The following is a 12451-nucleotide window of genomic DNA, read 5'->3' as shown; positions in this document are numbered from 1 at the left end:
AACAGTGCAATTGCTGGGTCGTAGGGCAGGTATATTTTTAACTGTTTGAGGAACCTCCACACAGTTTTCCAGAGTGGCTGCACCAGTTCCCATTCCCACCAACAGTGTAAGAGGGTTCCCTTTTCTCCGCATCCTCTCCAACATTTGTGGTTTCCTGCCTTGTTAATTTTCCCCATTCTCACTGGTGTGAGGTGGTATCTCATTGTGGTTTTGATTTGTATTTCCCTGATGGCAAGTGATGCAGAGCATTTTCTCATATGCATGTTGGCCATGTCTATGTCTTCCTCCGTGAGATTTCTGTTCATGTCTTTTGCCCATTTCATGATTGGATTGTTTCTTTGGTGTTGAGTTAAATAAGTTCTTTATAGATCTTGGAAACTAGCCCTTTATCTGATATGTCATTTGCAAATATCTTCTCCCATTCTGTAGGTTGTCTTTGAGTTTTGTTGACTGTATCCTTTGCTGTGCAAAAGCTTCTTATCTTGATGAAGTCCCAATAGTTCATTTTTGCTTTTGTTTCTTTTGCCTTCGTGGATGTATCTTGCAAGAAGTTACTATGGCCGAGTTCAAAAAGGGTGTTGCCTGTGTTCTTCTCTAGGATTTTGATGGAATCTTGTCTCACATTTAGATCTTTCATCCATTTTGAGTTTATCTTTGTGTATGGTGAAAGAGAGTGGTCTAGTTTCATTCTTCTGCATGTGGATGTCTAGAAATGCTCTAAAAATTGTTCATGGTCAAGCCTGTCAAAAAACCTAGAGTGTATGTAGCTGATACAGTTTGAATTCTGTGGCCATTTAAGTGTCCACTCTAGCTTTTATATTTACTATCTCTTTTACAGGAATGCCTTTATTTTTGATAAATGGAGGAGTATATGTATACTTGTCCTCAAAAAGTTATATTCCAATAGGAATAATTTTTTCCTGCTTTTGTTAGTCCAGTTTGCCATCTGTGATTTTCCTATACTTCTGTACTCTTTGGTTCCCACTTTTGTCCACACATTTCCTTATTGTCCACCTCAGTAATTTTTATAAACTATTTAAGTAATGACCTTATGTTTGCCTTTATTCTTAACCTTTTGGTCTATTTATTTATTTTTAAGTAGGCTCCATGCCCAACATGAAACTCCGTGCAGAGCTTGAATTCACGATCCTGAGACCAAGACCTGAGTTGAAATCAAGAGTCAGATGCTTAACGCACTGAGCAACCAAGGCATCCCCATTCTTCTTTTTTTAAATAGCAATATGAAATATGTATATGACATACAAAGTTTCTTCTTGAAACTTTTGCTTTCTTGTTATATTGGTTAATTTAGTAGACCAGTGAAAGCAACAAGGACCCAGATGCAAGGTGGCCTGTCTGCTTAGATTAGCTCCCTACAAGGTCCCAAGTTGGCTGTACATCCCATGCAGATGAACACACAAAAAAGTGTTTCTCATGGCTTGTTTTATTTAAAAGACTAAATAAATTATTTCCACAAGCTTTGCCTGGAGCAGACTTTCCCATACCTGTTATTGGTTAGAACATCATTACATGCTCATTTCCAAAACAGTTACTCTCAGAGAAACTGGAATTACCTTGATGGGCTTACCAAAATTGGAACCAATTTAGGGTTTTGTTGACAAGATAAAAATGAGAAACTAGTTATATATAGTCATCTGCTATATAAACCTTTCTAATCGAGTTGCTAAGTGGGTAGATTTAAAAAAAAAAAACAGGGAAGTGTTTTACAACATGATATAGTACTATATTCTCTAAATACAAGGAAATGTCATTAGCTGGAATTCTACTTATTCTATAACTTTTTGGCCAACCATAAGAATATCAAACAGATTTATGATGCCTTTTTCTAAGAAGGTAAACTGTGTACAAAATTAAGTGCCCCAGGATTTTATATGTAAATAATATTGTCTTGAAACTTTGGTATTTAGCTCTTATATAACACCTCATACCTGCCCCCAAAGCCCCCATTATTTCTGGAATGATGAAATTACCAGGTATAGTGTGTCAACCAGTAGCAATTTAGAGAGGATCTTGTAAAATGGAAGAAACAGAACTGGGCCTCCGGTGTTGTAATTTGCCACTGCAGTGTTCTGCAGTGGCAAATGTTGGAGGGGAGACTGATGACTCATGAGATCAGATGGTTGCCTGTGCTCACCTTCTACAGCAGGATTTTGTTGTTAATTTTTCACAAATATGGGTGGAAAACCCTACAGTTTGTGACTATAGGAATCCTAGTTGTAAATTGCATTTGCTTTTTATCCTCAAAGTAGGAATCAAGCAAGTAAAGGCAAAGTTTTTATATAATCATTGAGTTGATTTCTGTATGAGTGCAGCTATATATACCACATTGTTTTGATAAAAGCAATTGTTTTTAAAGTAGGTATCATGCTTTTATTTTTTAAATGATGGAAGACAACAAGAATGGGTGTGTATATTAATAGGAAACAGTTATTAAATAGCATATAAAACTATAGCATGAAATCCTATGTTATTTTGGATATTATGGAGATTTGGGATAAGATTAACTTTCAGAGTAATGGAACTTGCAATATAATTTGCTTATTTCAGGTTAAAATGTTTTGGGATGTTGTCTTACACATCTTTAAAAGCCTATGCTTTTTCACATAAAGGCATAAGCATTAAATAATGAAACAAAATTTTGGTGTGGAGTATTTTTATTTTCATAGATAACAATGAAGGATGATTAATGGATACAAAGTAAGATGTTGTGTGACCATGCTTATCATACCCTTATATGCTCAGCTGTATTCAATGATTGTTACTATTATTCTATCTAATGAATAATTTTTGTTTGTGGGAAGAAAGCACTTTTATAGTTATTTTGTAAAACAGATATTATATATAATAGAGTACAAAACTTGCTTTGATTAAGAGAATGTACAAGAGCATACAAATAAATTACCCTGGGGGGCACTTGGGTAGCTCAGTTGGTTAAGCGTCCAACTCTTGATTTCAGCTCAGGTCATGATCTAAGGATCTTGAGATGGAGCCCCATGTCCGGCTCAGTGCTGAGCTGGGAGCCTGTTTAAAATTCTCTCTCCAACCCTCTTCTCTCTGTGCTCTGCACTCCCCCCCTCCCCCAACTCCTGGCTCACTCAAGTGCATGTGTTCTCTCTCTCTCTTAAAAGAAAAAAAAAGAAATTTCCCTCTTTACAGTAGACTACTGTAACATCCTGTTCTCTCTCAAGATTGGGAGGAGATGGTGGGTATTTATTGGATGCTTTGGTGAAAAAGTTTTGGAAGTACAATGGAAACCCTTATCTCATTGCTGTGGAAATTGAAAATTTAGTGTTCAAAACAGCCCATTACCTTCAACCAGTGCATGGAAGTTTCTCAAAGTGTTTAATGTTAAATGAGTTGGAGCCAAAAACTTCTGGACCTGGAAAACGTATTTTCTAATTCTATCAGAATATAGTACTTTAGAAGTGAAATAAACTCTTAATTCAGATTTCTTCTCTTATGACTACTGATGATGGGTACTATCTAAGATTTATGTTGAAGGACACAAAGCAAGTTCCTTGAAAAAACTAAGGCTTTCGGGGACCTCTGGGTGGCTCAGCGGTTTAGCACCTGCCTTTGGCTCAGGGCGTGGTCCTGGAGTCCCTGGATCAAGTCCCACATCAGGCCTCTTGCGTGGAGCCTGCTTCTCCCTCTGCCTGTGTCTCTGCCTCTCTCTCTCTCTCTGTCTCTCATGAATGAATAAATAAAATCTTAAAAAAAAAAAAAAAAAAAGAAAAAGAAAAAACTAAGGCTTTGGTTGTATGGGGACCTGATCTCTATGTTAGCTGCTTGACTTACCCCAAGCATTGTCCTAAGTGCCCTGCTTTTCTAAAGCCACTTTTGTATTTCTTTCCCCATTAGCAGAATAGCTAGTTACAAGATAACTAAGAAAACAGGCCAAAGATCATTGTGGTTCAAGTGTGAGTCTGAGTTTCAGTTACCCAGGAAGTAATTATTCACTTTATTCATTAGTTGAGCATTTAGGGTTCTCTGGAATCAGATGCCAAGAAAGAGTCTATTGTATAAGATGTTTGTTGGGGATCAACACATGTGAAAAGAAGGAAGCAGATGCCAAATTGGGCAAAGAAGTTGAAATGCAATTCAGGCCTGGAAAAGCCTTATTAGCTGACCCTGTGAGGAGATCTGGAGTATTACTTGTGAGAGTATCCCACACCCAGTTGACATGACGGGTCTTTATATCTCCAATTTGCTCTGTTATGGGGTGCAGGTTGCCCTGTGATGGATGTGAATGTGGGCCAACCAGCACTCTGCACCTGAGATCAGTGGTGAAGGGCTGACAGCTGCTAGCTCTCTGCTGATGCTGACGACACTCCCCTGTCCTTTCTTGAAGGGGAATCTGGATGCTGCATCTCCTTTCTAATTTGATAATACTCTTGCTTGGAGGCTGAGACTGTCCTTCCTACCCTGTAGGACTATTTAGATGCAAAAAATATAAATCAGCATATTAATTGAGATAGAGAGTGCAGGGCTTAATAAGCATAGTAGGCATTGGAGTCAAACTGCTGAGGTTCAAATCCTAACTTTACTCCTCGCCAATTTTTTGATTGTGGACAAAGTTACTTAAATCTCTATTCCTTGGGTTTCCCATGTGTAAAATGGAAGTGGTATTAGTGGATATGAAGTTATTAACTATTCACTGAGTGCTTATTTTCTTTGCCTGGGCACTGTTTTCTTTGCCGTCATGAAACTTGCATTGTAGGGAGTGATCCAGATAGTAAAAAAGTGAATTAAAAAGAAAAATTATATCATTTCAGGTGGTTAGTTATAAGTGCTGTGAAGAAAAACAGGGTAAGAACATTGAGGATGAAGGACAGTGGGAGCAGGGGACTATTCATGGGTGTGAGGAAGCACTTTACAAGCTGGGGCACAGCAAGCCGAAAGGTCTGAGTTGTGGAGCCGAGATTAAAATTTGACTGTGTTAAAACATCAAAAATGGACAACAGTCTTGAGAATTCCTGCATTTTATACTTTAAAAACTCATGTTTTCATAATTTTCTTATTTTGTCCTGAAAAATGTATCAAGAGTTGGATTGAGGATATATTTGCAACCACTTCTCTCCATATAACATAATGGAGTAGAAAAGGCTAAATTGCACATAATTGTTATCATATATTTTTCCTCTTTATACTGACTTTTAAAAAGTAGAATCTTGATTTGCTATATAAGAATATTAATCAGATAAATACAGATTTGTGGATCTTGTGAAAGCACCCTAAATTTATGGACTTACTATTTAGGCTTCTAATTCTATTAGTTTGATGTCACTGTTTCTAATTACTGCTGTCTTTGTCATAAATAATATATGCCTAAAAATAAAAAAGTTAAAAACCACAAAATCTATTAGTTTCCATGGTGGCTAGGATTATTCAGCTGAGTGATAAACCCACAAGGCAGCTGAAGCATAAATAAACCCTTTGATTTCCACTGATCATTGCTCATACATTTGGAGGTTCTCACTTTTTTTTTCATTTTTTTTTTTTAAGATTGATTTATTTACTCATGAAAGACACAGAGAGAGGGGGCCGGGGGGTGGGGGGCGCGGACAGAGACATAGGCAGAGGGAGAAACAGGCTCCTTGCAGGGAGCCCAATCCCAGGATCGTGCCCTAAACCGAAGGCAAAAGCTCAACCGCTCAACAACCGCTGAGCCACCCAAGCATCCCCTCACTGTTGTTTTAAAGGGAACATATGTAAATACTTGTTTTTAAAATTCGGAAGAGACACCTGTATTGCCTCATGACCTCTCCAAAATACCTTAAGGAACCCTGGAAGATTGGAATCATCTATGAAGAAGCCCTAGTGTATATTCTAATGTCTCCTTGTTCATCCTACAAGTCTCTACTTACCTTTTCTAACTCATTCCTGTCCTCGCCAAGCCCAGGTTTCATGCCTTCACTTTATGCCCTTCCAGATCAGCTGCTCAGCTCCTCTGAGAGCACATGTGTCACTCTTAACTAGCTGTTTGCCTTTATATCCCATCAAGCCAGAAGCTCCTTGGGGGAGAGACTGTGTCTCATTACTTCATTATAGTTTATATCTTCAACCTGTAACACAAAGCACCTGTCAGATCATCCATGCTTAAAATCCATTTAGTTAAAAAGTTACAGTAAAATATTATACATAATAGTTAAGGAAAAAAACTAGACAAGTGATTATATTTGGTTCAAGTAGTAAGGTGAAAATATACTAGATGCTTTTTAGAAATTAGACAAGATTAGCTTGCATTAACAGAATAAAGTTAGTAGTCCTCACTATTTTCTGTTAGGCTTACTTTTAGGTGGCATGCAACAACCCTATTAGATTTAACAGATGGAACTGAGGTTCAAAAGTTTGAAAGAATTTGATTTGCCGGAGGACACAATTTATAAATTCAAACAATCTGTCTGACTCTAATCCTTGGTCTCTGTTTCAATAAAATAAGCAGCCTGACAGATGAAATGGTACTCTTCAGTACTTACTCATGTAACATTTAAAATACTATTTTTTATTTTATTCTGCTTTAAAAGAAACATTGAGGGGCACCTGGGTGGCGCAGTCCATTGAGCATTCAGCTCTATGTTCTGAGGGTCGTAAGATTGGCCCAAGTCAGGTTCTGGCTCAGGGCAGAGTCTGTCCCTCTCTTCATCTCCATTCCAGTGTCCTCCACTGGCACATGCTCTCAAATAAAATATTTTTAAAATAACAAATAAAAGAAACATTGAGATCATGAATCCTTCCAGGAAAAAGTAGCCTCAGGAGAGAAAGATCTGAAAAAAATCCTTGGAAAGTTAAAGGCATTACAGAGAATTTCCTTGGGAGAAGGACATACTGTTTGTGGCTACAGCATTTGGAAGAAATAGGGCCAGAGGATAGAAGCAATGGAAAGTAGATTTATGTGGCATATAAGACACTAAGAGGAGATTTTTGAAAATAGTATGGCTTTTTCTAAATTGAAGCCCTGTCCAAATAGTGGTGTTACAGATGAAATCCTTATAAGCATTTTACTTTTCACAAGGAACATTGAACAAGTTAGTAATTCAGTCACAACTATGGGGTAGGTATTAGCATTATTCTTACTTTTCAAATGAAGATACAAAGAGATTTTGATTTGTCCAGATTTTCCTGCAGCATGTCACTGGTAGAACTAGAGAGTGTCCAAAGTCTGCTAACTCAAAATTTTGTGCTATTTCCATGGCAGGTGACCATGTATCATGCTTGTTCTTAGGAAATACCCATATTTGAGGAAGAAGTTACACTATGATTATCAAATTCTCTTTTGATTTTGAAAATTTCTTTTTTGAAGATTAAAATCTGACCTCGTTTGTTCACTGCTCCTTTGAAGACTTTGCCCAACCCATTTCCCAAATAAATGTTTGTCTTTGAACTTCATTTTTCTCATTATCTAAAGTAGTTATTAGAAAAACTTGTTCTTTTTCTATTCCAGTCCCATACCTGCTTACTTAACAGTCCCATCTACTGCATCTTTGGACAGCTGGAAAATCCTAGTAAACCAATTTCCCCTTTTCTTTACTTCCTCAACTACCCTTCTTCCAACTAAATTTTCCAATTGAGAATACAAAAATCTGTATCTCTTTCTAATTCAATTCCATTGTTTCCAATGGATATAAATATTCCCTACCTTTATCAATAAATTACCAGCCTGACAGTCTCTACCTTACAACTGATGCCATCTTTAAGTTCTTGGTACTTTTCTTGCCTCTTTGGTCATATTTCTCTTACTTGCAAACTCTCCTATATTTCCATGTGGTTTTCATCTTTGTTTTCATGCATACCTGTTTCTTTAATCACTCCGTTCTTCCTTGTTTGCCCTATCCACCATTCCGCTTCTGCAGCCACAGAGTGTATCAAACCAGAACTCCACTGTTAAAGAATTCATTGTTACACTCCCCTTCCTAATTCTTTGATATCTTGGTTAATGGATTACAAATTTTGTCCCTTGGAGAATATGTTTCCATAGTGATCCTTCAGTGGCTCCAGAAAGACAAAAACACTACTCAACTACTCAACCCTGCCTGAATTAAACCCCAAAGCTCAAGGTTTGTTTTTCCTTTTTCTTTCTGTCTTCCTTCTATCTAGACTCAACTCATCAGCCTCAAAACTTAATTTCCAGCTACCTGTTCCCCTTAGCCTACACATTGGTTTGCACTTCTCCCACATCTGAATCAATTTCTCCTCTGTTCTCGGTGTGTTGTCATTTTGAATACTAAAGTCATTTTGCTATATACTACATTTGTCTAAAGCCAGTGATAGCTCCTTTTATTCACAATCCTTATTCCCTAAATTCAACACAGTGTCTTTTCAGGATAGGAGCTTAATAAACATTTAATAAATTGAAAACCATTGACACTCAAGCCATAACTACTTCCAGAACTTTTCAATGTATTTTGGCCTGCATTCCCTCTCCTATTTTAATCTGTTAGATGAATTAACAATTCTCATAACACTTCTCCCTTGATTGTTTCATGTTGTTTATAGGCTAAAGTCCACTTAGCATTCATTTCAAGACCCACATATTAGTTTCTCTCTACCTTTGCATTCTTATTTTTCACTTTTATTCCAGTCAGACTGGTCTTTTAACTGTTCCTGAAAATTTTATTTCCATTCTTTTTTTTTTTTTTTCCATTCTTTTGTTCATGTTATTTCCCTTACCTGGAATGCCTTTCCTGTCATCTTTCCTTAGTTTATGCTAATTCTACATGACCTTCAAGAAGTCTTCCCTAAACATTCTGATCTCTATTCCTTTAGTAAATAAATGTGTATTGTTTGATACTTTATTACTTATTAATCTGTTATCCTTACCTTGTTTGTGGACATTATTAGCTTTTTATATGTACATGTATTTTATCTCACTTATTCAGTTGCCAATAATTATTAAATTAGACCAGCAATAAAAAAATGAACTTTCTACTTTGGGATCTGCAACCAATTTTCTTTCTTTTTTTTTTTTTTTTTAAAGATTTTATTTATTCATGACAGACACAGAGAAAGAGAAGCAGAGACAGACAGAGGGAGAAACAGGCTCCATGCAAGGAGCCTGATGTGGGACTCCGATGTGGGACTCTATCCTGGATCCCAGGATCACACCGTGAACCAAAGGCAGACGCTTAACCACTGAGACATCCAGGCATCCCTGCAACCAATTTTCTGTTTGGACTTGAATAGTTCATTCTTTGGAGGTTTTTTTGTTTGTTTGTTTGTTTTGTTTTTTAAGATTTTATTTACTTATTCATGAGCGAGAAAGAGAGAGAGAGGCAGAGACACAGGCAGAGGGAGAAGCAGGCTCTATGTGGGGAGCCCCACATGGGACTTGATCCTGGGTCTCCAGGATCAGGCCCTGGGCTGAAGGTGGTGCTAAACTGCTAAGCCACCCGGGCTACCCGAGGTTTTTCTTTTCTTTTCTTTTCTTTTTTTTTTTTTTTAAAGATTTTATTTATTTATTTGAAATATAGAGTACATGCAAGCACAAGTGGTTGTGTGGGGATGGGGCAGAGGGAGAAACAGGCTCCCTACTGAGCAGGGAGCCTGACACAGTGAGACACAGGACCCAATCCCAGGAACCTGGGATCATGAACTGAGCTAAAGGCAGGCACTTAACCCACTGAACCACCCAGGTGCCCCTCATTCTTTGGGTTTTTGAGATTGCACATCTATAAGGTAAAGTTGAACTGAATTTCTTAAATGGTTCTGTGGTCTGCTTTAAAAAAAAAAGGAAGGAAAATTGCTTCCAGAAAAATTATAAAGACAGATAATACATTGAAAAAATTTTCTCAATAAAAAAATTTTCATTGAAATGGTGAAAAGTAAAGCAGGGAAGAAAAGAGATATGTTGCAATTATAAATAGGGGGCCAGAGAAGCACCTCACAGAAGGAAACATTTGAGTAAAGACTTGAAGGAGTTATAGGAATGGCTATCTGGAAAAAGAATACTCCATGCAGGGGGATAACAAAGACCCTGGTGCAGAATGTATGTGTTTTTAAGAAAGGCAAGATGTTCAGTATGTATATGCAGAATGATAAAGGGGAAGAGGAATTGGGGAGGAGGTTAGAGTGGTAGTGGCAGGGAGGACAAGACGTGGGGCTGGATGAGCCATAGGAAAGACTTCGTGTTGTTTCTTATGGTCCTTGTTATTTTCTGTGGAATACTTTGCATAAAAATATGTACTTCTGAATTTTAATGACTGTAGACCCTCCAGGAATAGGGCACTTTTAACCAAATTTTAAGAATTTTATATTTTACTCTGAGGAAATGATAACTCAAGAATACACCAATGATGGGCATTGACTACTTATGTCAGTTTTCTTGCTTTAGAGTTTGTAACTATAATTTTTTTTAACCATAGGTAAATTAACATGATGGATTTCTCCAAGCTACCCAAAATACTTGATGAAGATAAAGAAAGCACATTTGGTTATGTGCATGGGGTCTCAGGACCTGGTAAGTAATATGTAATAATCTCGATAGTAAAGACTCTTAACTTAAATGAATGTCTTTTCAAGGCATTTTAGGTAAAATACACAGGTATCTGTTCACCCATATAAGTTCTGTTTGTCCCTAAAAGATTTCTTAGTTGTTATTGAGGTAATACCTCCATCATAAGAACTTCTCTGGCATTCATTACCTTAATAATTATTGGGCACTAATTTGTAATACCCTGTTTATTATGTAAATGTATAATTGGTGTTCAGTTTTAGATGTCTTAATTTTTGTGTGAAATCTAAGCTTAAAAGACTATATAAAGTTTATAGCTTTTAGTATATAATATCTTGCAGATAATAGTCATTCAGTAAATATAAAGTTCATAGCTTTTAGTATATAATATCTTGCAGATAATAGTCATTCAGTAAATATATGTTTATGTAGTTTGCCCTTAAATAATTTTTTTCAGAGCATTTCTCAACAATATCATTCTTGGCTCTTTGCATATATAAATCCTTCTGAACACTTATTTTAGATATCTCATAACTAGTTATATGTGGGTAAGAAGTTTTATGATGTGAGAATAATAGAAAGCAGTTAAAAACTTTGTTTATCCTGCCAAAACTTGCAGTACTGCATTTTAAATGATAAATCTCATTCTAGTATTCATTTTAATCTAACTGTAAAATATGATTTATAGTTTTCCATAGGTAAAATCTGCTCATTGATTTATAATCCTTAGGCCATGGATATTTTTCCTTATGTCTTTTTATAAACCTCATTCTATAGTCTTTTTTTGTTCTATTCACAGTAGTGGTGATGACCCTTTTTCAGTGTTTATGCAAATAAAGTCAGTCAGTCACAGTGTTTATTTTCTCCCTAAGAAGCTTCTACTGAAGCTTAGAACTTGGTGTTTGAGCTTGAACTTATTGGCAAAAATGCATCTCACTGTTTTCAATCTTTTTTGCCATTTGAGAAACAATTTTCCCCTTGATTGAAGCATCTTTAGGAAACACAGGCTACACTCAAGAATTTTTAGGGAAAAGACAAAGAATACCATCAAAAGAGTTTAGGTAAAAATGTTTCTTTGAAACTTGTAGTAAACTCCTAGAACTTATTATTCTTAAGTATTTAATATAAAATGATAGAGAAGTGGCATATTTTTAAGCTTCTGAAATATGGTTTTTAAAAAGATTTTATTTGGGATGAGCACTGGGTGTTACACTATATGTTGGCAAATCGAACTCCAATAAAAAAAATACAAAAAAATAAAATAAAAAATAAAAGATTTTATTTATTTATTTAACAGAGAAAACACATAAGTAGGCAGAGCAGCAGGCAGAGGGAGAGGGAGGAAGTAGGCCCTCCACTGAGCAGAGAGCCGGATGCAGGAGTCAGTCCCAGGATCCTGGGATCATGACCTGAGCTAAAGGCAGACATTTAACCGACTGAGCCACCAAGGCAGCCCTGTGAAATATGATTTAAAATTTTAGAGACATCTGGGAGGCTCAGTCATGAGCGTTGAACTCTTGATTTGGGCTCAGGTCATGATCTCAGGGTTGTGAGATTGAGCCCTGAGTCAGTCTCCCTGTGGTGGGGAGCCTGCTTGAGATTCTCTCTCCCTCTCCCTCTGGCCCATCCCCCCTCTTAAAAAATAGTAAAATAAAATTTTAGTCATCTCTGACATTTCTGTGCATCTTAATTATTCTTATATGGTAGGTGTAGAGGTAAATATTTATGAAATTAACAAATCTTCATTGTCCTAACGCGTTAATTGAATATTAATACTTTAATGGTTTCTACTTGAATATTTTTAATATTCAGCCTTCTGATACATTTATTAGAACTATGTATTAGGTAATAGAGTTATTCCTACACATATCTGAAAATGTACAACTTTCCCTGCCTACCAGAAAAATAACTTTTACTTACTAGACAACATGATCTAAAATAGTAAGTAAAAATTCTGGTTCAGAATTTATAAGAAATAAG

The 12451-nt window shown here is 36.5% G+C and overlaps 1 protein-coding gene and 1 long non-coding RNA gene across 6 annotated transcripts in view; one reads left to right on the top strand and one right to left on the bottom strand.

Annotated features, from left to right (window-relative positions):
• Window positions 1-12451, top strand: part of ATP6V1A (ATPase H+ transporting V1 subunit A) — a 65461-nt gene that overhangs the window by 20000 nt on the left and 33010 nt on the right. For 4 of the 5 annotated variants that reach the window (XM_077884221.1, XM_077884222.1, XM_077884223.1 and 1 more), the window contains exon 2: window positions 10383-10477. In XM_077884221.1, the coding sequence (XP_077740347.1) occupies window positions 10393-10477 (85 nt within the window). In that variant the 5' untranslated portion in view covers window positions 10383-10392. Of the gene's footprint in view, window positions 1-4048; window positions 4170-10382; window positions 10478-12451 lie in introns of those variants that run through there. The other variant, XM_077884225.1, reaches the window with a different exon arrangement.
• On the bottom strand, window positions 198-7945 carry LOC144305419 (uncharacterized). Its single transcript, XR_013372452.1, has 3 exons — window positions 7815-7945; window positions 5889-6086; window positions 198-1162 (listed from the first exon to the last, which is right to left on the bottom strand). It is a non-coding gene; the product is annotated as an uncharacterized LOC144305419 (long non-coding RNA).

The sequence above is a fragment of the Canis aureus genome, chromosome 35 (assembly GCF_053574225.1).
Source record: "Canis aureus isolate CA01 chromosome 35, VMU_Caureus_v.1.0, whole genome shotgun sequence".
Classification (NCBI taxonomy): domain Eukaryota; kingdom Metazoa; phylum Chordata; class Mammalia; order Carnivora; family Canidae; genus Canis; species Canis aureus.
The sequence above is the reverse complement of the archived record's forward strand: the minus strand, read 5'-3'. Positions and strand labels throughout refer to the sequence as shown.